The following is a 21,898-nucleotide window of genomic DNA, read 5'->3' on the forward strand; positions in this document are numbered from 1 at the left end:
TTTAAAAAAAGATTCATGTCTTTAGATTTAGGTCTGTATATTCCTGCTTGAAACACTGTGTTGAATGATCTTGAGACCAGCATTTCAAGCGAAAATACTATTTGAAATCATAAAGGAATTAGTCAACCATTCGACCACCATTGGTTTCTTTTTCACAACAAAGTATAGGAGGAGCAAAGGGTCCATGTGGTATTATTACCTTCCTGTAGAATCCTATAAAGGTCAGCTAAGACTTCGTGCCTCTGTACAGCTGTCTGTCTTTTCAGCGATTTCTCCCGTCATCCATTTTTCCTCGTCATTCAGTCCCGTTTGTGTTTGTGTGTGACCACAGTTGATGATCGACACTCCCACAAGTCCAGTCACCAGCGGGCTGCCGCTGTTCTTTGTCATCACAGTCACCGCCATTAAGCAGGTGAGGCCCAAGCTTTTTCGGGACTCTTTTAATTGATCGTGCACACGCTGTGTTGAAGTTATCTCCTGCTCTCCGTGCGTCTCTCTCGCAGGGTTACGAGGACTGGTTGAGACACAAAGCAGACAACTCTGTCAACCAGTGTCCCGTCCACGTGGTGCAGCATGGGAAAGTGGTCTGCAAGCAAAGTCGCAGACTCAGGGTACATTTGTGTGACTAAATCACCCTCACCCCGCGTAACATCAGAGCTTGAGTGCTTTGGTTTTTTGGCTTGTGCCGAGGGATTTTCCTCCTACTAAGCTCTTTACGTTTATGCTTGCGCACGTGTGTGTGTGTGTGTGTTTGCCCACAATTTAAAAGCAATTTAGTTTTTAAGAACGTTAATGTTTGTCCACGTTATGCAACAAAATGAGGGTGAAAATATAGTTAAATGAACAGACCGTGTGGATCTCTTACTTTTCCATGAGAGCCTGAAGGTTTCGCAGCGGTTGGCTGAACTTGTGGTAAAGTCTGCAGGTGGTAAAGCTGGTGGTTAGCTTGTTAGGCTAACTGCATTAGCTGAGGCTGCATTAGCCATTCTCGGAACTGTGTGATAAGTTCCCCGCTGTCTTTCGAAGACGCTGCACCCAGAAGGTTGTTGTTCCTTAGCGGCTCTGGTGGAAAGTCATAGGACGCAGCGCATTTCAATGTCAGCCTCCAAGTCATTTTAGGGATGACTGCACTGCTCTCAGATGCAGTTCAACTGAGCAGAGCGAGCACAGTTTAGAAACCAATGTAAACATGGTGTATTTGTGGGCTGAAATAAGCATGAATGTGCAGTTCAAATGTAAATGAAGATGACTGCCCCTGCTTCACTCACGGAATGCTCAAGACCCAGTCAGTTTTGAAGAGCAGGTCATGACATCTCTCCTTTCTGTCTCAGGTTGGAGACGTGGTCTTTGTGCAAGAAAATGAAACCTTTCCATGTGATCTCATCCTTCTTTCCTCATCTCGAGATGATGGGACGTGTTTTGTCACCACAGCCAGCCTGGATGGAGAGAGCAGCCACAAAGTTAGTCACATTTTTAGTTTGTTTCATCCCATTTTATCAGTTTTTATTAGGATATGCATCGGGTGTAATTTCTGATATATTTTTTTTCCCTCTAACTTTTTACACACACTCGCTCCCTCTTTTTATTCTTTCATCGAAATGGATTTTTCTTCTGCTCCTCTGCTCTCTTTCCAACATAGACGTACTATGCAGTTCAGGACACCAAAGCTTACAACACAGAGAGAGACGTGGACTCTGTCCATGCCACAATAGAATGTGAACAGCCACAGCCTGACCTGTACAAGTCAGTACAACGTGCACACGTACTGCACACACACACAGGGACTTGAACAAAGCTTTCTTGCCAAATACTTATCTGAAAAATGTCTTATCTCGCTTCTTTTCTCTTTCCCCCCACACAGATTCGTAGGCCGTATCAACGTCTACATGGACAACGAGCCAGTGGCCAGGTAACCTGAATCCCAGACACGATAGCGATTGCTCTCTCCGGTAAACATCTGTCTGTTAAAACTTGAGAAGCCAGGATTCAAACACCAACCTCCAGACTATCGGGCGACCCGTTTAACATCTTTGGCCACAGTCCAGAGCTGCTGACGCTCGTCTCCATCATATTAACTCATTGTAGTCTGACAGAAGTATCTGAAAACATGCAAATACGTATCCGCTGTTACGTATATGCTAGGAAGGAAGACGTTATATTTTTCCAAACTGACAAATTATTTGTAATTTAACTGTCTGATTAATGATGGCCCTGATAACACAGGCTAATGGAGCTGGTATTGTCTCACAGGCCATTGGGATCGGAGAACCTGCTGCTCCGAGGAGCCACACTCAAGAACACAGAATACATCTACGGTAATGTACATTGATGCATTGAACTTTTCAGGGTGTCGGATGATATAAAAGAAAGCGCTTCTAAATGAGACGACTCTCTCACTGCTCTCTTATCAGCTGTTGTCATCTACACTGGCATGGAAACCAAGATGGCTCTCAACTATCAGTCCAAGTCCCAGAAACGGTCCGCGGTGGAAAAGTAAGCTTTCATTTTCTTTTCATAGAATCTCTCCAGTTAGAAAAAACCTGTTGGCATTGATTGACGTCCTCATGCAAGCTCCAGAACTCCTTTTCTACATTATTAAATTTTTTTTACCCTCCTTCCATCCATCTGTTCACTTCTCATATCTTCATTTACGCACTGACTGAGAGTCTCTGTGGCTCGTTGCACTGACTGAATCAATTTTCTGTCCATCTGGCGTTGACAGAGTCTTGTATCCAGATGGCTCGTAGAAATGACTGAGTGTAGGTGGATTACATTTGCACTTGTGTGCGCAGGATTATCCCTTTGGCCTTTGTCTTCCTTTTACTAAAATTGACTTGGCTCAGGCTAAACGTCTTGACCCAAATGTCTCATTTGGATTCATATATCAGCAGTTTGACACTTTCCAAAGTCCTGTTTATTGTGGATGTGCGGCTGGGGGGTACTTCTCTGTGAATTCTTTTTTTTTGTTTTTGTTTACTTTCTACCCGTGTATCAGAAATAGTTAACGAAAATGGCCAATTAGCAACAGGCGGCTCTCAGAGATGGTTTGGATTCTTTTATGCGGGTCTTTTTTGCATCAACATCCATTTTTCTTTTTTACTGTCTCAAAAATATGGGGAACGCAACCAAATAACAAATCAATCCGGTTCACATTGAAAAAGCATTAACATTGATTTTTTTTTTTGTCAGCACTCAGGAGGTCATGTGCATTTATCTCCTTATGTTTGATGTCTCCTCCTGCAGGTCAATGAATGCCTACCTGGTGGTCTACCTGTGCATCCTCATCAGCAAAGCTGTCATCAACACGGCACTGAAATACGTGTGGCAGGCCGACCCCAACAGAGACGAGCCCTGGTACAACGACAGGACGGAATCCGAGAGGCAGAGACACATCGTGAGTCCCTTCAATGTTTTTCCTAAATCTGGGAAAGCAAAGGTTTCTCCATCCTTTCTTTACTTCCCCTTACTTCTGTTCCTCCTTCTCCCCAGCTGATCAGGGCATTCACAGACTTCTTGGCCTTCATGGTTCTCTTCAACTACATCATTCCCGTCTCAATGTACGTGACGGTGGAGATGCAGAAGTTTCTGGGCTCTTACTTCATCATGTGGGACGATGAGATGTTTGACGACGAGCTCGGGGAGAGAGCTGTGGTCAACACCTCAGACCTGAATGAGGAGCTGGGACAGGTAGCAAAGTAGACCTCACTCTCAGCAGATGGTTTACTATGCAAATATTAGTTTATTCAACAGATTTGGGAGAGAAAAACTGGAAGATTTCATGTTAGAATTACTCAGTACGCATGATGTGCACTTTTTCCAGGTGGAGTACGTGTTTACAGACAAGACGGGGACTTTAACAGAGAATAATATGGAGTTCATAGAGTGCTGTGTGGACGGACACGTTTATGTACCTCACGCCATCTGCAACGGACAGGTAGCGTCACAATGGTTGTGATTCTTATTGTTTGTTTGAGTGTTTCTTTGACAGAGAGTGCACACATTTTATGTCCTGCAGTGACTGGATAAAATAAGTTATAAACTACACGTGTGGTTCAGTTTATTTGAGCTGGAAAATGTATATTTTTGCCTTTTTAATTCTACTCAGTTTCATGTTTTCAAACGTATTCCATTTGCACCAAGAGTTGCTGTAATAATCAAGTAATATATATATATATATTTATAAATAATGATATTTGCGTTTAACTGACCTGTGTTGTTGGCAGGTGATGCCCGGTGCTGCCAGCATGGACATGATCGACACGTCGCCTGGGCCTGAAGCCAGGGTGAGCATAGCCTCACTGATGGTTTGCGCATGTGCATGCTGTATGTGTGTGTTTGCGTCTGTGTGTAACACAGAGTTGGTCGTCCACCACAGGAGCACGAGGAGCTGTTTTTCCGCGCGCTGTGTTTGTGTCACACAGTGCAGGTTAAGGAGGAGGAGACGGTGGATGGGATCAAGCACGGCATCCACCAGGGCAAGTCCACCTCGTTTTACATTTCCTCGTCTCCAGACGAGGTGGCACTGGTGGAGGGCATGAAGAGGTGGAGCATGCACGCAAACACTCAAAAATTCAGATTTTTTTTTTCACACACACACACACACACACACACACACACAAGTCTAGCTCATTCACTCCATTCTAAATGCTCTGTGCTGCAGGCTCGGTTTCACCTACCTGAGACACAAGGACGGTCAGATGGAAATCTTGAATAGAGAGGATGAGGTAGAGAGGTGAGTGTGACCCTTAAAAAAGCAAAAGTAAACGAAAAATATCCTCTTTTATATTGTTGCCATAGTTATCTTAGCTACCTCATGGCCAGTGTATGAATTTGAAGCAATCGTGGCATCTGGATCAAACTGCATGGACATTTCTGGAATGCTGTATTTCATCACTGAATCAAATGGGAGTAGCTTAGTAGCAGCATGAATAAAGAGCCTTCCAGCAGGGAGAATATGTAGATTATTGTTTTTGTCTGAGAATATTAAGAATTTACAACTGATATTAAAAGTTGTGTGTTTTTGGGGTTTTTTTCTCCTCTTTCTATTCATTAGGTTTGAGCTGCTGGAAGTTTTGACTTTTGACTCAGTCAGACGGCGGATGAGCGTCATCGTCAGGGCCAGCTCTGGTAACGCACCCTCAAATGGGAATTTATATATTTTTTTTATGTGTGTGTTTTTGTCATTTACTTACTTTTCCATCTGTGTATGTGTGTGTGTGAGCAGGAGAGCTGTATCTGTTCTGCAAAGGCGCCGACTCCTCCATCTTCCCCAGAGTTGTCTCGGGCAAGGTGGAGGAAGTCCGAGCTCGGGTGGAGCACAATGCAGTGGTGAGAGCTCACACCCTGGCGCACACTCACACACTCACACTTTTCTTACAGATCCAGAGGATAGCTCGACGCCTTTTTCACTTGGAACACTTTTAAGTCTCAAAGGCTATATGATTTCAATGGTTGCCACAGTTACAGAACATGACCATGGTTTCCATGGCTACTATTAGAAGTTGATAAGTGGAGCTCACCTCTATCAAACGGTTGTGCACATTGTTTTCCACAACACAGCATTGTTATTGATAGACAAAAAGCCCCCAGGAGTTGTTCATTTTCTCGCTTTTGTTTTAATCTGCACTTTCTTTCATCTATGTGAGAAGTAAAACACCAAAAAGGCAGATTTGTTTTTTATTACAATGAAATCTCGTGGGACATGTTGGACCTACTACAGTTTAGGTTGCATATAATAAAGCAGGTAACTGTGCAGAACTTAAGTCACAGGATGTCACAGGATGTCTCTGGTTGAGTGTTTGTGATGACGTTTGCTGGTAAAGCTGAACTAGATAAAGTAAAACCAACTTGCAGTGAAAACTAGGTCAGTGGGACCTCGCTTGCTGTGGTCACAGCCACAGATGAATATGTACTGGGTGAGGTTCAGGAAATGGCAGCTGGCGCCCGCACACTGGGACACTCGGAGCCCAAGTTCACACACAAAAGAACAACTTTTTGATGCTCTTTGCAAAAACAATGTTGCAGATGTTTCTTTTCTTTTTCTGTATATTACGTCTAAATTAAATTCCTTTTTTCTAACTGTGAATATCTGCTCTCTTCCAGGAGGGTCTGAGGACACTTTGTGTGGCTTACCGACCTCTGAACTCGGAACAGTACGAGCAGGTTTGCCACCTGCTCAATGCGGCCAAGTTGGCTCTACTGGACCGAGACAAACGGCTGGCCGAGGCTTACGACCTCATCGAGAAAGACCTCATTTTGCTCGGAGCCACTGCTGTGGAGGACAGGTGCAGGTTCTCTTATAAACGATTTGCGGGACATCTTTACATGAAACATTTCGCACTACAGCTGGAGCTCTGTTCCACAAGAAAACTTTACATTACATGGCGGTGTCGTTCCGATATTTAAGTGCCTCGTCTGCACTTTTTCCGCATTAAAATGTTGACATCTCTGCACCCCGAGCAACTCTGAGCAGCAGTTCTGCGTGTGCTGCAGCCATGAAAAATGCTGCCCCGGTTTTGAGGCGAGGAGCAGTCCAACCCCCTAACTGCACACATGCCACTAAGGCAATTATAGTGTAGGCTGTAAAGAAACTGTTAACTCAGAGGGCTCTGCGAGTTAACTCATTTCGCACAAAGAAAATTGGACCCAAGCATTGGATCAATTACTGTGCATGTTTCTGTGATAGCTGAATAAAAAAAACACGGAACAGAGGTATTTATTTTGCTCCACTAAAACACCCCTCCCTGTGCATTTTTTTTTTCTTCCACAATAGGCTACAGGAAAAAGCGGCTGACACCATAGAGTCTCTACACAAAGCCGGCATGAAGGTGTGGGTGCTCACCGGAGATAAGATGGAGACTGCGGCTGCAACCTGCTACGCCAGCAAGTTGTTTCACCGCAACACCCAGATCCTGGAGCTGACCACCAAACGCACGGAGGAGCAGAGCCTTCATGATGTGCTGTTTGACCTGAGCAGGACAGTCCTCAGGCAGCATGGAGGCATGACCCGGGACACCTTCTCTGGGTGCGTGCGTTTTTAAATGAAAGTGTTACACCCATTACATTTTAAAATTTAAAAATAAAAAGACAAAAATATGAGTTTCATAGCAGCGTATTTGAGAGATCTTGTGTTTGTCTAGTCTATCAGGGGACTGTACCGACTTTGGCCTGATAATTGACGGAGCCACCCTCTCTGCGGTGATGAGGCCCGACCAGATGGACTCAAACTCAGGGAATTACAAAGAGATCTTCCTGGAAATCTGCCGCAACTGTAGCGCGGTCCTCTGCTGTCGGATGGCGCCGCTTCAGAAAGCACAGGTATTAAGACTTCTGCTGACGGCCGCTATTCTTTTCAGGTGTACAGGACTGTTTGCTAGAGACAGACGTCAGTCAGATCGAGTGGGCGTTGATGCAGTTGCTCATGGCTTTCACACTAAGTAGTCATTATGAAGGCAGACCGAAGCTACAACGGTGTGTGCAGATGTAATAAGCGGCTGTAAAGAGTCAGGGGTATTACATGAGTGGCAATTTTGTGTTTACAGATTGTCAAGATGATCAAAACCTCCAAAGAGCACCCCATCACGCTGGCCATTGGAGATGGCGCTAATGATGTCAGTATGATCCTGGAGGCCCATGTTGGCATTGGTGAGTATTCTGGTACTGTGGCTCATGCAACCCAAACAGTAAGAGAATGTTAGCTGTTGTTGTGTGCAATCGGGCGGCTGTTAAAACTTAGACAGACTTTGCATGTCATGAAACATTTTGCCCTCAGTCTTCAGCAAGCAAAGTGGAAGTTGCATGATGGACGGAAACAGTCCTACAGGAGGAACATGCCTTGTCTGTTCAGTACATTTGGTACTGTTGCTTATCAACGTGATAATGGTGATCATTTCTTCTGTTGTGTTTATGTTCACTGACTGCAGGTATTATGGGTAAGGAGGGCCGTCAGGCAGTGAGAAACAGTGACTACGCCATCCCAAAATTTAAACACCTCAAGAAGATGCTGCTCGTCCACGGACACTATTACTACATACGCATCTCTGAACTAGTGCAATACTTCTTCTACAAGGTAAGCAGCCTGCAGGTCATTTACAGTATTGTGTCTAAATATTTGCTTCATTCTCGTATTAAAAGGCATACGCATTTATGTTTAAGTCATCGTTTCCAGTCATCTTCATCCAAACAGACTTCCTGATCTCTGCAAGTTTCTTCTCATCTGTTCTCTTTTTTATTTCCAGAATGTCTGTTTCATCTTCCCTCAGTTCCTCTACCAGTTCTTCTGTGGTTTCTCACAGCAGGTAGGCAGACACGGACTGAACCGACAGCCGTGGAAAAAAAGTACGATAACTAAAGGGGGGGAAAAAGGTGTAACACTGTTCTCTGTCCTAAACTCCAGCCGCTGTACGACACAGCCTACTTAACTCTCTACAACATCAGCTTCACCTCGCTGCCCATTCTGCTCTACAGTCTCATGGAGCAGCACATTAATATGGACATCCTGAAGAAGGATCCCTCTCTCTACAGGTCTGTGTCTGCATTCATTTTTGACTGGAATAGTACAAAGTTTGCAGAGATAAGACTCTGCGGAGGTCATTACTGCCTCTCGTCAGCCAGATCACGTCTGAGTGGAAACATGCACTGGGAACATAGTCTCATGACACAAATTTGGAAGGAGACTAATTCTCTGGATGTCTTAGTGATCCAATCTACTGCAGCATCTGTTTCACCCAAAGCAGACTGCACTCTCGTTGGGTGCTTCCAGAGACACTCGCCAGCATATTTGATGAGGCTTCACGGCAAAAAAAGAGCATGAATATTTATCATTTTTCTGTATTCTCCACATTTCAGACAGTGACTCAAACAAAGTAGGCTCGAAAGCAAAAAAACATACACAATCCGACTTTCATAAAACGTAAAAGACGTTATGATCGGACCTTAAAAAGACTGAAACCTCATACATTAACGTAGGTCACCATGTGTTTAGATGGCCGCTGTTTCGTTCCTTTGTCAAAGTACGACCAACAAAACACGTCTTTCATCACAAAGTCACTCACAGAAGAGGTGTTCATTACTGTCATCTTTTGGTCATCTTGACAGAGATATTGCCAAGAACTCTTTGCTGCGATGGCCCATCTTCATATATTGGACCATCCTGGGTGTGTATGATGCCATTGTGATGTTCTTTGGCGCTTACTTCCTGTTTGACAACACCACCTTCACCAGCAACGGACAGGTAACACTTATGTGTCTGTGACGGCCATTTCAACTCCTTAAGGGACAGTTCTTTCACATTAATTTGGCCTTTGGCATGTATTTTCAAGTCTGCGTCGCTCAGTTTGTAGCTCAGTTGGACATTTATATTTCTGCACCACTCCAGGACAGAGCTTGGTATCATGATGAAGCTTAAGCAGCTGCGGGCAGATGATTTGTCGAGTTATTGCAACAGTTATCTTCTAAGTTTCACTGGAAAGTTGTATGGGAAAAAAAGGAGATTGAATTAGCCATAACAGAACCACTCAGTAGTTTTGATCATTTTTCAGGACGGCATGAGAATTTGTGGTGAAAATCTAACATTAACGCTTATGATTGGCTTACTGCCTTCCTGTGCAAAATACGCAGACGTGCTTTGGAATATGACTCGAGCTAAAGGCAGTAGCTGTGGTGAAGCGTATCTCTGAGGACCGCGAGCACATTTTTATGAAAGCTGATTATGTTCTTCCATTCACATTTGATAATGCACAACGGCAGGGCAGGTTTTCCACCATCTTCCTCTGTGTACTCTATCAGTTTGCTTTGATTTTTAATTGGTGCTCCCAGAATTTTATTCTTTTCTTTTTTACTTCTTTGAGTTGCTTGATCTCTCTTATTTTCTTATTAATTTTCCTTTGTTTTTTTTTCCCCCCATCCAATTTGATTTATTCTCCCGTTGGGCGACCAAACTGTTTATTTGATTTCTCAATTTTCTTCTTCTCATATTCTGTTCTTCTTCCTATCCTCTTACCTTTGTGTTGCTTTTTCTTTTTGCTTCTCTTTCCTCCTCCCAGCTAATGACAACCAACACACAGATGGTAAGCCTGTCCCTGTCTCTCTGTCATCTCTCCCTAGTTTCACTCTCCACTTTCGTGTCACCTTCACGCAGACTGATGCAAACAGCCGTTCTCGCTTTTAGGCTTTTGTATAGTGACCCACCTCTTCCTGTATCCATACTCGTGTCTAGCTGTTAGCGACCAGTCACCCTGTGTGTGTTTTGTGTGTGTGTGGCACATTCCTGTCTGTCTGATCTCATGTAAAAGCACGGAATGACTGAGCACATGAAAAAAGTGCTCCTGCCTCCATTACATGACATTCAAGACATTTAGCCATCTTTTAAATCTAATTCTACAACTGATGGTGCTGCTTTTAGACAAGAGTATCGTTGTCAGCTTTATGGTTACTCCCTAAAGCATCAGAGCTTTTTTATAGGCTTATTAGTAAAGAATGAGAATTGACGTGGATGCAGGCGAGTTGGTTGGAAATAGATTTCACTTTCAAACTAACAGGAAATCTGATGGGTTTTTGAAATGCTGCTAACATTATTAGTAATTTGGTTTCATGGAGACGTTTGGTACAGTATTACTGAACAGCAGATTGATAATAAACCAAACAAAAAAACATTTTTAAGATTTGCTTAGTCAAAATAAATTTGGGGATTTACCGACTGTACTTTTTAGTGAAGAAAATGATCCTTTTTAATTTACTTTGAAACAGCGTCAAAGAGAAGAAAAAAAATCACAATTCCTATTTGACAACAATAACAGCGATATTAAAGTTATGAAGCATATAACTTTATTATATATATATATATATATATCATATCATTATATTATAACCACAATGAATCAAATGGAAACGGGCCACCAAAAGCCCAGAGAGCATAAGAGGAGGTTGCTTTTTTTATTCTGTATGAATGTGTGGGGAAAAATGTAAAGAAAAGAAATGTACTTTTAATCTTGATACTGGTCTTATGTAAAGCCAGAAGTAGGGATTTTTAAGCTGAAAGTCTGAGTGCAGCAGGAACACAATAATTTAGCTCAGAGCCGAGCCACAAATCGACGATAAAACTGATTCATAGCGAGTGAATTAAGGCTGAAATGGGAGCGCACCAGTCTAGCTGCTGCATTTGAATTGACTGCAACTTAAATTGTTTCACCTTAACCTGGAAGCCAGTGTCAGTGATAATCTAATAAACTGCAAGTCGTATTACGCAGTGCTCCTCTTTTAAGTCCATTGAAGCACCTCTTTTTGGATGTAGCCTTCACAAAGCTCCCAAACAAATACAAAATGCTTTTCAATCTTATTTGAATCATTCCTATATAAATCACATGTAAAGTTAGTATTATGCTAACCAAACAGTGCAAAGTTGAGACAGGCTTAGAGGCTATTCGTTATAATCCCACCGTGTTAAACTTTAATTTAACTGAACATATAAAGGGCCGTTATTTTTGTGGTATTTGTTTTCAGGACATGTTATCTTCTGTGTAATGTGTTAAAGTCTCTGTTTCCCGTGTTGCTGTGAAGGCGAAACAACAAGGAAATATTCAGGTTGATCGGTCATTTTAATTTAGCTCGAATAGACCTTGAAAATACTCTTTCACAGGGACAAGTTTGAAAAAATATCCCTGTCATCCACGCTCCTCTGTGGCATAAAACAAAACAAAAACATTTGAATTGTTTGACATGATTTAAACATGTTCGCCTTGAAGAACTAAGAATAATTGGGGTGTTTAAGGATTTCGACTCAACTCAGCTGTTTCCCATCCATCCGTCATCTGAAAATCTGCTCTTCGGCTGCACGTTTCTAACTGAGCACCCTGTGCCCTGTAAATGTAGGTTTTCTGGAGGTATTTAAGTGCCAAATAAACCTTTTTTTTTTTTAAAGATTACAAACATTTAACAGTTGCAGAATTTGTTCAGCTCAGCCCCTCTTACTGTGTGACATGCAACCATTTACAATGTGTTCCTGCTGATTTGACCCTATTTTTATCATTCAAAGTGACATTTATTTCCTTCAAAATTGACTTACCAGCTGTTACCGTTTCTCCCCTGCAGATGTTTGGAAACTGGACATTTGGAACGCTTGTCTTCACTGTACTAGTCTTCACTGTTACATTCAAGGTAGCCTCACACTCAGATACAGACACACACATGCCAAATAGTCCCCCAAATGAGGCTGGTTGAAGTCTCACTTAGCGTGTTAACATGGTCTCATGTCTGTCCTTTAAGTTGGCTCTAGATACTCATTACTGGACGTGGATCAACCATTTTGTCATCTGGGGCTCTCTGGTATTCTTTGTGGTCTTCTCTCTGCTTTGGGGCGGAATTATCTGGTATACTTTGAAAATATCTTCTCATTGAATGAATTGTTACATTTTTACTTGTTTTTAAATTGGCTTTATTCCCTCCTGTCCTCTCACCCAGGCCTTTCCTCAACTACCAGAGAATGTACTATGTGTTCATGCAGATGCTGTCCAGCGGCCCAGCGTGGCTCAGTATAATCCTTCTGATCACAGCCAGTCTGCTGCCAGACGTGGTGAAGAAGGTTATCTGGAGGACGCTGTGGCCCACCACTACTGAACGCATACAGGTGGGCACATATACAGAAACAGAGTCGTGTTTTACTCATTTACATAAAAAAAAGGTTCTGTTTTTCAGTGAAGATGAGTATCATAGTAGTATCTTGTTTCTAAACCTAGTAAATGCCTGCTTCTCATTCACAGAGAGGTATTTTAGAATGATTGCTGGAATCAAAATGCTATCAAATGCAAATAAGCAGCCCAACTGCTAATTCGTGCATTTAGATTTAAGCAGATTTCCCTGGAAACTACCATATTCACACAATATACCCACAGTACACTTAGCTGTGATGACTTGACATGTTTAACTGGTGATTATGGGTCAGCAGATGTATGCTGGGTTTGGCTACGTTCCTGCTTTGCTGGATGTGAGTCAGTAAGCTTCTCCGCCTGTGTGCAGTGATCCCTTATCTCTTAGTTGCTAAAAATATTTATCGTACTTATCGAACACTCAGAATGTTTTATTGATGAAGGAATAAGAATCATGTGTCACTCTGCTTCAGAGCCAGGAGTGGCTGTTCTGCCGAAGAGAGGTAAAAAAAAAAGGGCTGTGTTCGTAAAGACATTATTTATTGATGGGTAACAATGGATAAATGTGCACTCAAATTTCAGGGAAAACTGTGTAAAAGATGGACCCTAGAGTGTTCGTGTCACTTTCACACAAAATATAGGCAGTTTCATTTCATAATCATCCATTTTAGTACTTATCTTATGCTAAACTAGTTCAGCAAGACAAGATGAGGCGTCCATTAAAATCGAAGATGATTGGATTTTTTAGTATTTTCTGTTCATCAGCCGGGAGTGAAAGGACGGATCATACGTCTGGGCTGCAGAGTGACAGATGTGAAAACTATGACATGCTGCTCAGAAACAGTTCAAGTTGGGAGAGAATGAATTTGTTTGTCTCTGTTTGCTGTGAGGTTTGAACTCTCCTTTCCGAAGGTCCACGCAGCTTATCATATTTCTGACCCACTGTCCTGAGCTGCTCCTTCTCCCATAATCTCCCTCTTACCTTTTGTTTGGGATGCACCGATAATCCACCTCCTGAAAGGTGCTGAGATATTTCTGATCGTTTGGCACAGACGGTGTCTTCTCCCTTAGATAGCTTCAAAACTTTCTGCTTCCATTCTCTTAAACTGTTCATGTGGCATTTAAAAAAAAAATCTGACACAGGAGCTTTAACTCTTCCCTTTCCTTGTTCATCCCCTGACCTTCTGGTTCCTCCTCCACCTCCTCTACACCCTTCCTCCCACCTGTGGCTCTCCTCCGTGGCAGAACAAGCGTCGGTGCCTTGCGTCCGAGCCTTCCACCATCTTTATGCTGTCTCAGACTTCCAGCAGAATGAGTTTCTAATCCAGCCCTCCTGGAGGTGACCCTCTGCCTTTCCTCCTGCCTCGTCGTGTAGATTTCCCTCTTTTCTATATTTTCCTTTCTTGTGTCCTGTGTGCTGATTTGCATGAAGTCGCTTGCTTACTTACTCTGGCTCAGTGCATGCGGTGGGTTGCTGCAGTGTGTGGCCTTCTTGTTTCTGAGCATAGTATTTAATTTTTTATCATCATTATTTACTTTTTGAGAATGTGGAAGTCACTTAATTGTCTCCGAATATGTGTATGTGTTTGCGTGTGTGTCCACAGCATGTGAGGGATATGAAAAGGTTTGAGAGGGCCCTGGCCTTCCAGATTTCTGACTCCTTACTAGATGGAGTAGCTGTCACAGAAGCCTAACAGGCTTCAGCACGGTAAAGCACACACCTCGCTTCTGTGTGTGATGATGGGTTTGCTTTACTAGGGTGTGTGGTTTCATGGGTTTGAGCTTGAAATGATAAATTGACTAACAAACGGACTGTGAGCTGGATAATGTAAGAGATTTCCTGGTCATGTGTGCAGCTTTCAGGTGGGTGACTGCTAACATGGAGCTTTGGTGTCATCTAGTGGCCCATTTCCATGGCTGCAGAGACGGAAGACTGCTCAGACGGGGACTGGATGTTAAATGCATGTTCAGTGCTCATGTGTTGCATATTTAACATGCTTGGGTTGCGTCGTTTTTTTTTGTTTGAACTCTGTGGATGTGACATGATCATCACAGCTGGCCAGATTGAAATGAGTCCAACTGAATTATCTGATTATGTAGATTTAATTTCAGAGTTGTGACGCAGAGCTGCTGGGATTTGCTTATGTTAAGGCCTGGATACGGTTCTGCGTCCTCTCTGTTTTGGTGATTTCACAGCCCGCCTACTTGTAACTGTTCTCGTCCTTATGGGGGCATCGTTCAGTATGGAAGTTTTTCTGTGCCATCAGAGTTTGAAAACGAATTTCTAATATTGAATTTTTACAGCATCAAAATCAGACTTTGAATTTGAAAAACCAACAGTGTAAAAAAAAAAAATCAATTTCTAAAAACAAAAATCAGTGTAAAAAAATTCAAATCAAAAAAATTCAGTGAAAAAAGAGCAAGACTCAACTTCCGGGTAAACAGGGAGAAGCAATCGATCCCTGTCTCAATTCATCCAACGGCAGCCAATCAAGTTACGCTCCATTTTTCCACTGAATTTTTAGATGTTGAATTTTTTTCACTGAATTTTTGTTTTTAGAAATTGATTTTTTTTTTACACTGTTGGTTTTTCAAATTCAAAGTCTGCTTTTGATGCTGTAAAAATTCAATATTAGAAATTCATATTCAAACTCTGACGGCACAGAAAAACTTCCATAGTTCAGGAACATGTGGAACAACTTGCAATGTCTCCTGTTTGTGTTTTTCCTTTGTTGGTTCCTGCCCTGACGTGTGAAAGGGGCCAGTGTAGACCTACCTGAAATATTGCATTCACAATTGAAACTCTGGCCAGCTGGGACAACAGTGTCACCTCCACCTACCTCCTGAGAACCGTGTACCACGCTTATCTCTCTCTATTTCCTCCCTCTTTACGCTCACACAGAATGCTGACAAACTCTACAAGGGCCAGCTGTCTGAGTTCACCCCCTTGGCGTCTCTCCATGCGCCACCCAAAGCTAGCAGCCACCGGCGAGGCTCAGAAAACCAAAGGAACCCACCGAACCCTCAAAGGTCTGAAAGCTATAACAAAAAAATCATGTTCACTCGCTGGCAAAGAACGCCAGACTATCGCACCTTCACCCCCCTCCTCCGCTTTGCAGATGGCTCCCACCACTTGAAGCAGGGAAATGCTTACAGTGGAGCGGGGCCGGAGACCTCAGTCTAACCGATTTTTTTTTTTTTTTTTTTTTCTTGGTGTTTTCTCCGCTTATATTGTGATACACATTACAGCAACATCCATTTTGGCGATGACCTGAACAAAAGCTTCAGATTCAGATGTATTTATTACAGGCAAAGTTGCCCAGTAGTAACTGGATACTTTTCCATTACTGAGCAGGAATCAAACAACAGACTGGGTCACTAATGGCGTGTAATTTATTTGAGGGGGAGGCAGTGCTCCCAGCTCAGCGATCAAGTGTGGCACAAAGCACCATGGGATGGATCTGCAAAGGACTCCAGCCACAAAGCCTCACTCGCCACCACAGCTTGCAAAGGGCTCAGTGTATTGATGTCACAACAAACAAACAAAAAGACTCAAGCGCTATGATTTCATGTTAGAATATGTGCACAGGACCCTTTATGTCTCTGCCATCAGTGGCAGCGAAAGTGTACTGTAGCCATTTTTTTCCTCATGGTTATGTGGTAAACACACGATGTTGAGAGTGAAAATGTGGTGATGATGGTGTTGACTCATCTCAATCTCTCAGTGATCAAACATGTTCTTGTCTTTGATCTTTCCATCTCTTTTTTTTCTCTCTCTCCTCTCTGTCTGACCTGCCTCTTCAAAGGACTAACTGGTGTTGCCTGTGTGCAAACCTATTATCCAGAAACACTCCGTAGGACTCTGCGCTCAGATCCTACACCACCGTAAGGAGGGGCGTAGAACAGGAGGGAAGCCTCGAATGTTGGAAGAGTCGGTTGGTCATTGTTTGCAATGTGCTGGAGAAATAAAAGACCAACTTTAGCCTTGTATCCAACACTTCGATGCTTCCCTTTCACCAATAGGTAGTGTAGAGTTGGTGGGATAGATGTGTGTGTTGTGCTCACCTCTGCAAGCTCCTTTTTAGCCTTTGAGATTATTTTTATCTGCACACGTGGTTCATTGTTTAGTGATTGTTCTCTGTAGAAATGTCACGGCTTCTTGCTGTTGCCTTAATGTCGCCTTATAATTGCCACTTTGTTGTCCCCTAAAGTTACTTACCAAAGAAACAGATCATGTTACCTCTTGGGCAACACTTTGGGCATTTAGTTTGTGTAAATGTAATCAGTATGTGACCAGTGAGATTAAAACAGTCTCTGGACTGAATATAGAATGTCTTGGTCATCCTAAAGTAGAAGAAAAACACAACTTGGAAGACTTTTTGTTGTTGTTGTTGTTGTGTGCTCATTAAGCTTGATTGTGTTTGCTTTTATCAAAGCACCTTGAAAGGAATATCAAAAACTGATCGTCTCAAAACACAAATGGATTATCATGTTTTCCAAGTGCCCCAAAACTACTTGATGCCTTAAATAAAGACAGCTCTCTGAGATTAGCTCACTGGTTATACACATTTATTGATGCGAACACAGACAAGTGTCCATCTGTCTTGTAACAAGGAAATCAGGAGGTTTTGGTTTTATTCTGTTACAGAAAAAACAAAAAAACAGGTGAAATCTTCAGTCAGATACAGTTTTAGGATGAAAACCTGCCGTTTTGATTGAACTATTCAAGTGTCATCTAAAATGAAAGTGCATCATTTGTAGCAAACTAAGTCATGATGATTTTAGCACAGAAGAGACCTCTCGCCTCCCCAGATGTTCATTTATCGGGATAAGAAGTTGTGAGCGAACGGATGACAAACAACCATAAGGGACAGGTGGCTGGGACCTAATCTTTTTACAACTTTGAAAAAGTCTCAAAAGCTTTGTTTCAATCTCTAACAAGCACAAGCACTATTAGTGCATGAAGTATTATGTGGAATCTGTACCTCTGCTCACATCTCCTCCGTCTCTACCCTTATAATTTCTACCTATATTGACATACTTGTGTAAAAAAAGTCAAGTTTCTTCAACTGATACATTGAAATGATTAAGTTTTCACCTCGAGTTTAACAAGCTCAAATAATTAGAACTGATCAGTCAGTCCAGTCCCCTGTTACAGGCAAAAAAAGACGCTCCCATCCTATCACTCAGCGGAGAGTACGAGGCGTTTCAGTTCTGCGGGTCAGATTGGCTGTGCTTAAAACTCCATAGATGACTGAAGGCCTTCACGGTGCAGCCTGAAGTCTCCCTCTTTCCTGTTTCAACACGTCTCCTCTTTCTTTCTTCCTAGCTGTCTGTCTCTCTTTCTCTCATTCTCCCTCTGCCGAAGCGACGTGGAAGGTTTCCCCCCTCCGCTGCAGTCGCCTCCACCTGTCTCATCATCATCATCCCCTCCTGCATCTCCTCGTCCATTCCTCCACGAATCCATCTCTCCGTTTGTGGTGCGAACAGCAATGTTTTTCTATGAACCAAAGCCTTGTTGCTGCTACAGTAGAGACACGTTTAGCTGCTTTACATTAGGTGCCTTGTGCTAGTTTGTGAAATGTGTACTCGTTCGTGCTTGCTTTATGGGGAAGGTGTTACACTTGGGGGGCACTTGGATGGTACAAAGGCGCTGCAGATGATGGATGTTTGGACGCACAGCAGAGGAGTGACTGAGAGAACAGATCAGTCGTTGAAACGGTGAATGTAAAAACTAGTATTTGTGCCGGTTCTACTGTCGAAAAAAAGTCTGAACTCATACGCAGTCAGTGAGCAAATGAATTATCACTTGCACCAGAACATCGAATGGATTTCTGTCTCTTTTTTTTTTTTTAATTGTTTTTATTCCAGATGTTTTATATACTGCATGCCCATGAAGGTGGGTTTTCATTTTTTCGTCGATCGCGCTGACAAACTGGGGTGAAAAAAAATATATATTTATATAAGTTTTGGCATCTTTAGCCTTTTATTTAAAGCGAACCGTAAAAAGCAAAGGCAATAAAATCCCTTTGAAAGTGCCGTATGTTGCTGCTCTGGGCACTGCAAATCAAAATGAGCTCCTTGGACGTTCAAACAGATTTGGATGAATCAAATCACAACTGTCTCGTAGGAGTAAACGGGGGGAAAATGCTGCATTCTTTTGAATTTTGACTGAATCCAAAAACTTGACTTTGACAGTTTGAAACTTGACTGTCAAATCAAAACAATTCTCAACCCAAAGGCCGCCCCTCCCCCACTGCAGCTACACGACATATCTGCAATCTCAGTGACTGAGAATCTGGGATTTTTCTTCTTTTTTTTGTTCTTTTAAAAGCCAGTATATATACATTTAAACAGCTTGCCCACAGGGCTGAGTGGCTCAGAGGGGCTGTAAATCTAATCTGACTGTTGGCATAATGCCTTGCCTGTTTATATGCAATAAATGTGGCCTCTAAGCACTAGCTAAGTGAGCGAGTGTTACAGCTGTGCTACATTCAAATGTCATCCATCGCATCAAAGAATGCATTACAAGAGCTTGAACTGGGATTTCACATGAATCAACAAACGCGTCCCTTGTTCATGCGCCCAGTGTAGTACTTTCCTTTGGATTTTAGTCCAAGGGCTTCAAGGTCTGACGTCAGCATGGCTTTGAAACTTTAAGTCAAGATTTGAGTTGCTCATTTGCACCTGACAGAACACTGGCACAAAGGGTTACTCAGAAGTCTTCTGAAAACGGTGGAACGTAAATGAACAAAGAAATACCTGCAGTGACTGTAGTGCTCTTTGACTGTACATTGGAGACTCTGTGATACTTTGTTACTTTTTTTACATTTTTGGAAACAGTACTTAATGTTGACGTGTGTCTTATTTATATAGAGCAGTGTTTCAGCAGCCCAAACTGGGCTATGTACGTATGCATAGCTTTAAATAAATTTTAAAAAAATGATTTCTGTGGTGTTAGCTGATGTTCAGACACACCTCTGCACTGAACAGTCTTGTGTCAGGATTGACACTTTGCTGTAGAAACTTTCAAAGCCATTCGTGGTGGGTTTCGAGGTTCTACTGTACCACTCACTCTTCTCCTGTCTGTTCTGATCTTTCAGGACTTTCAAAACTGACAGCCTTCAAACAGAATGTCATTGTTTCTCAATTGCAATGTATTATTGAATAGTGATATATGTCTCATAACCATAAATCTGTATCTATAAATCACTGTATACTCAGATACAGTCTATATATATATATATATATGTATATATATGAACAATATATACATTTAGTTGTGTTAATTAATGTACAGTTTTGGGGTCTTTTTGTATAAGTTTTTAACAGAGTCGTATCAAGATTTACTTGTGGATTTTTTGCCAATCTTTCTTCAGTTATCAATGGCAAACAATTGTACATTTGCTTGAAAATAAAGGCCGAAGTGGGGAAAAAAAAAATGGAAATGTTTCTATGTGATGATTTATAGTTACATATGTGTTGTGGTTTGTGGCTGCACTGTCTGTTACAGCCACAAGGGCTCAGTAGAGGATTTCAGATGTGTTGCAGCCGTCCGACAAATCAAACGCACCTGAAAAGTTTTGATGCACGAAGCGGATGAAATACATTCGAAAGGTGGAAAGCTTGTGTGTGTGTGTGTGTGTGTAGCAAACCTCTGCATGAATGTGTTGTTGCAAACTGAACGACACTTTGAAAGTGTTTTTTGGTTAAAAAAAAATCGAGAGAATTTTCATATTTCAAATGTTTCTCAAAGTTGCTTCGGGGCTGCTGTCTGAGGACGTCAACAAGATTAGGATGGAGGCTCTGGATCGATTGGTTTCACGTCATCCTTTTCACTTCTCATCCGCGCTGATCTCCCCGTCCTCTCCTCCACAGCTGGCAGCAGATGAGACCTGCGAGTGTGTCTGACAAGAATGGAGAAATATCTAGGGCAAGACTGTCAGAGGTGAAATCTGAGGGAGAGGAAAAACACGGCACAGAAGAAAAGTGGCAGTGCTGGCATTCTGCGGTGCGTTTAGCGCAAGTTGAAATGAAATCCCTCATTCGGTCGTCTTTTAAGATGAGAGCACAACCACCAAAAGTCTTTTGCCGCCTTCGTCGTCAACTCTAACACCACTAAAACTTCAAATGGAAACATTTAGTGTGTCTACCTTGCAAATCATTTTTATGCTGCATTACTGAGTGCAGATTCATAAATAGATATGTGGGAGGTGTGAGTTATAAGGCGTGACCAAATCCTTTCCAACCTCTTCATCACCTTTGTATGCTCGTGTTAAACTGCTCGAGGTCGCATGGCTTGAAACACATCAGTGTGTGCTAATGATGAATGATGAATTCACACCCCGCCCCCAGCATGTGAAAATACATAGTTCTGTTAGCAGATCCACGTAAACAGCAGCGGGACTGGCAGAGGAATCTGGATCTAACTCCCTCACGCACACTTATCTTTCTGAAGCTGCAATGAGCGACAGCAACAGGTGACTTTGAAATATAACAGCTGGTAATCCGGTAAGCTGGCGTGCACTTCCAGAAAGTCCCCTTTGAATGTGAAATGAGGGTTAAACAAAAAGTTCAACATTTTTAGGAACATGATTATATGCTCTCTTGCTGAAAGTTAAACCAGGTAGCGAATTTAAATGAGCTCAAAAAAGGCGAATAGATGGAAACAGCAGGCTGTCTAAAGGTAACAAATCCTCCCACTTGTGCAGTCAGTGCTTGTTAATTGACAAGTTTTATCTCGTGTGTTTAATCCTTACAAAAAGTAACCAGTTGCCAGGTGAATAAAAGAGGAAGTTACTGGACCCAGTTAGGACATACTTTAACCCCCTCCCCAAAGATATAGCTTGTAATGGGAAAGCAAACTATATCTATATCTATCTATCTGTTTTGGGGGACTACAATCACTGCTGTTACTGTGTTTAGAAATGTGATGACTTGCCATAAATCCTCCTTCCCACACTTATGATTCAGCGTTTGTGCTCGACACAGCTTTCCTTACACATGTTAACCTGTTGTAGCTCTTGTTACCATTTGGGAATGGTTCCAACAGAATGCAAAACAATCTGAGACAGGCTCCTCCTATCCATGATGTTTCTGATTGTTTTGTTTTGCCCGGCTGCAGAGTAGTCTAAAGTAATGGTGAACACCATGAAGTGTTATAGAAATATTTCAGGTTGTCCAGTAGGGCCACTCAGTGTGTTGACATGACATCAGAAAAAAAGTTATTGTGATAGTCTGATGAAAGCAGGACTCTT

The 21,898-nt window shown here is 42.3% G+C and overlaps 1 protein-coding gene across 7 annotated transcripts in view; it reads left to right on the top strand.

Annotated features, from left to right (window-relative positions):
• Positions 1-20,069, top strand: part of atp11a (ATPase phospholipid transporting 11A) — a 40,853-nt gene extending 20,784 nt beyond the window's left edge. For 2 of the 7 annotated variants that reach the window (XM_075477998.1, XM_075477997.1), the window contains 28 exons: positions 332-412; positions 504-611; positions 1,332-1,460; positions 1,640-1,743; positions 1,862-1,909; positions 2,251-2,315; positions 2,412-2,493; positions 3,244-3,394; positions 3,490-3,687; positions 3,821-3,934; positions 4,224-4,283; positions 4,376-4,542; positions 4,661-4,732; positions 5,054-5,127; positions 5,225-5,328; positions 6,103-6,284; positions 6,773-7,024; positions 7,140-7,317; positions 7,542-7,644; positions 7,923-8,068; positions 8,238-8,297; positions 8,396-8,523; positions 9,097-9,232; positions 10,044-10,067; positions 12,088-12,153; positions 12,262-12,365; positions 12,457-12,622; positions 15,544-20,069. In XM_075477998.1, coding sequence (XP_075334113.1) covers positions 332-412; positions 504-611; positions 1,332-1,460; positions 1,640-1,743; positions 1,862-1,909; positions 2,251-2,315; positions 2,412-2,493; positions 3,244-3,394; positions 3,490-3,687; positions 3,821-3,934; positions 4,224-4,283; positions 4,376-4,542; positions 4,661-4,732; positions 5,054-5,127; positions 5,225-5,328; positions 6,103-6,284; positions 6,773-7,024; positions 7,140-7,317; positions 7,542-7,644; positions 7,923-8,068; positions 8,238-8,297; positions 8,396-8,523; positions 9,097-9,232; positions 10,044-10,067; positions 12,088-12,153; positions 12,262-12,365; positions 12,457-12,622; positions 15,544-15,825 — 3,384 coding nt within the window. In that variant the 3' untranslated portion in view covers positions 15,826-20,069. Of the gene's footprint in view, positions 1-331; positions 413-503; positions 612-1,331; positions 1,461-1,639; positions 1,744-1,861; positions 1,910-2,250; positions 2,316-2,411; positions 2,494-3,243; positions 3,395-3,489; positions 3,688-3,820; positions 3,935-4,223; positions 4,284-4,375; positions 4,543-4,660; positions 4,733-5,053; positions 5,128-5,224; positions 5,329-6,102; positions 6,285-6,772; positions 7,025-7,139; positions 7,318-7,541; positions 7,645-7,922; positions 8,069-8,237; positions 8,298-8,395; positions 8,524-9,096; positions 9,233-10,043; positions 10,068-12,087; positions 12,154-12,261; positions 12,366-12,456; positions 12,623-12,940; positions 12,980-13,886; positions 13,981-14,245; positions 14,350-15,543 lie in introns of all 7 variants that reach the window. The other 5 variants (XM_075478000.1, XM_075478001.1, XM_075478002.1 and 2 more) reach the window with 5 other exon arrangements.
• The last annotated feature ends 1,829 nt before the right edge of the window (positions 20,070-21,898 follow it).

Source organism: Odontesthes bonariensis, chromosome 11 (assembly GCF_027942865.1).
Source record: "Odontesthes bonariensis isolate fOdoBon6 chromosome 11, fOdoBon6.hap1, whole genome shotgun sequence".
NCBI classification, from domain to species: Eukaryota; Metazoa; Chordata; class Actinopteri; order Atheriniformes; family Atherinopsidae; genus Odontesthes; species Odontesthes bonariensis.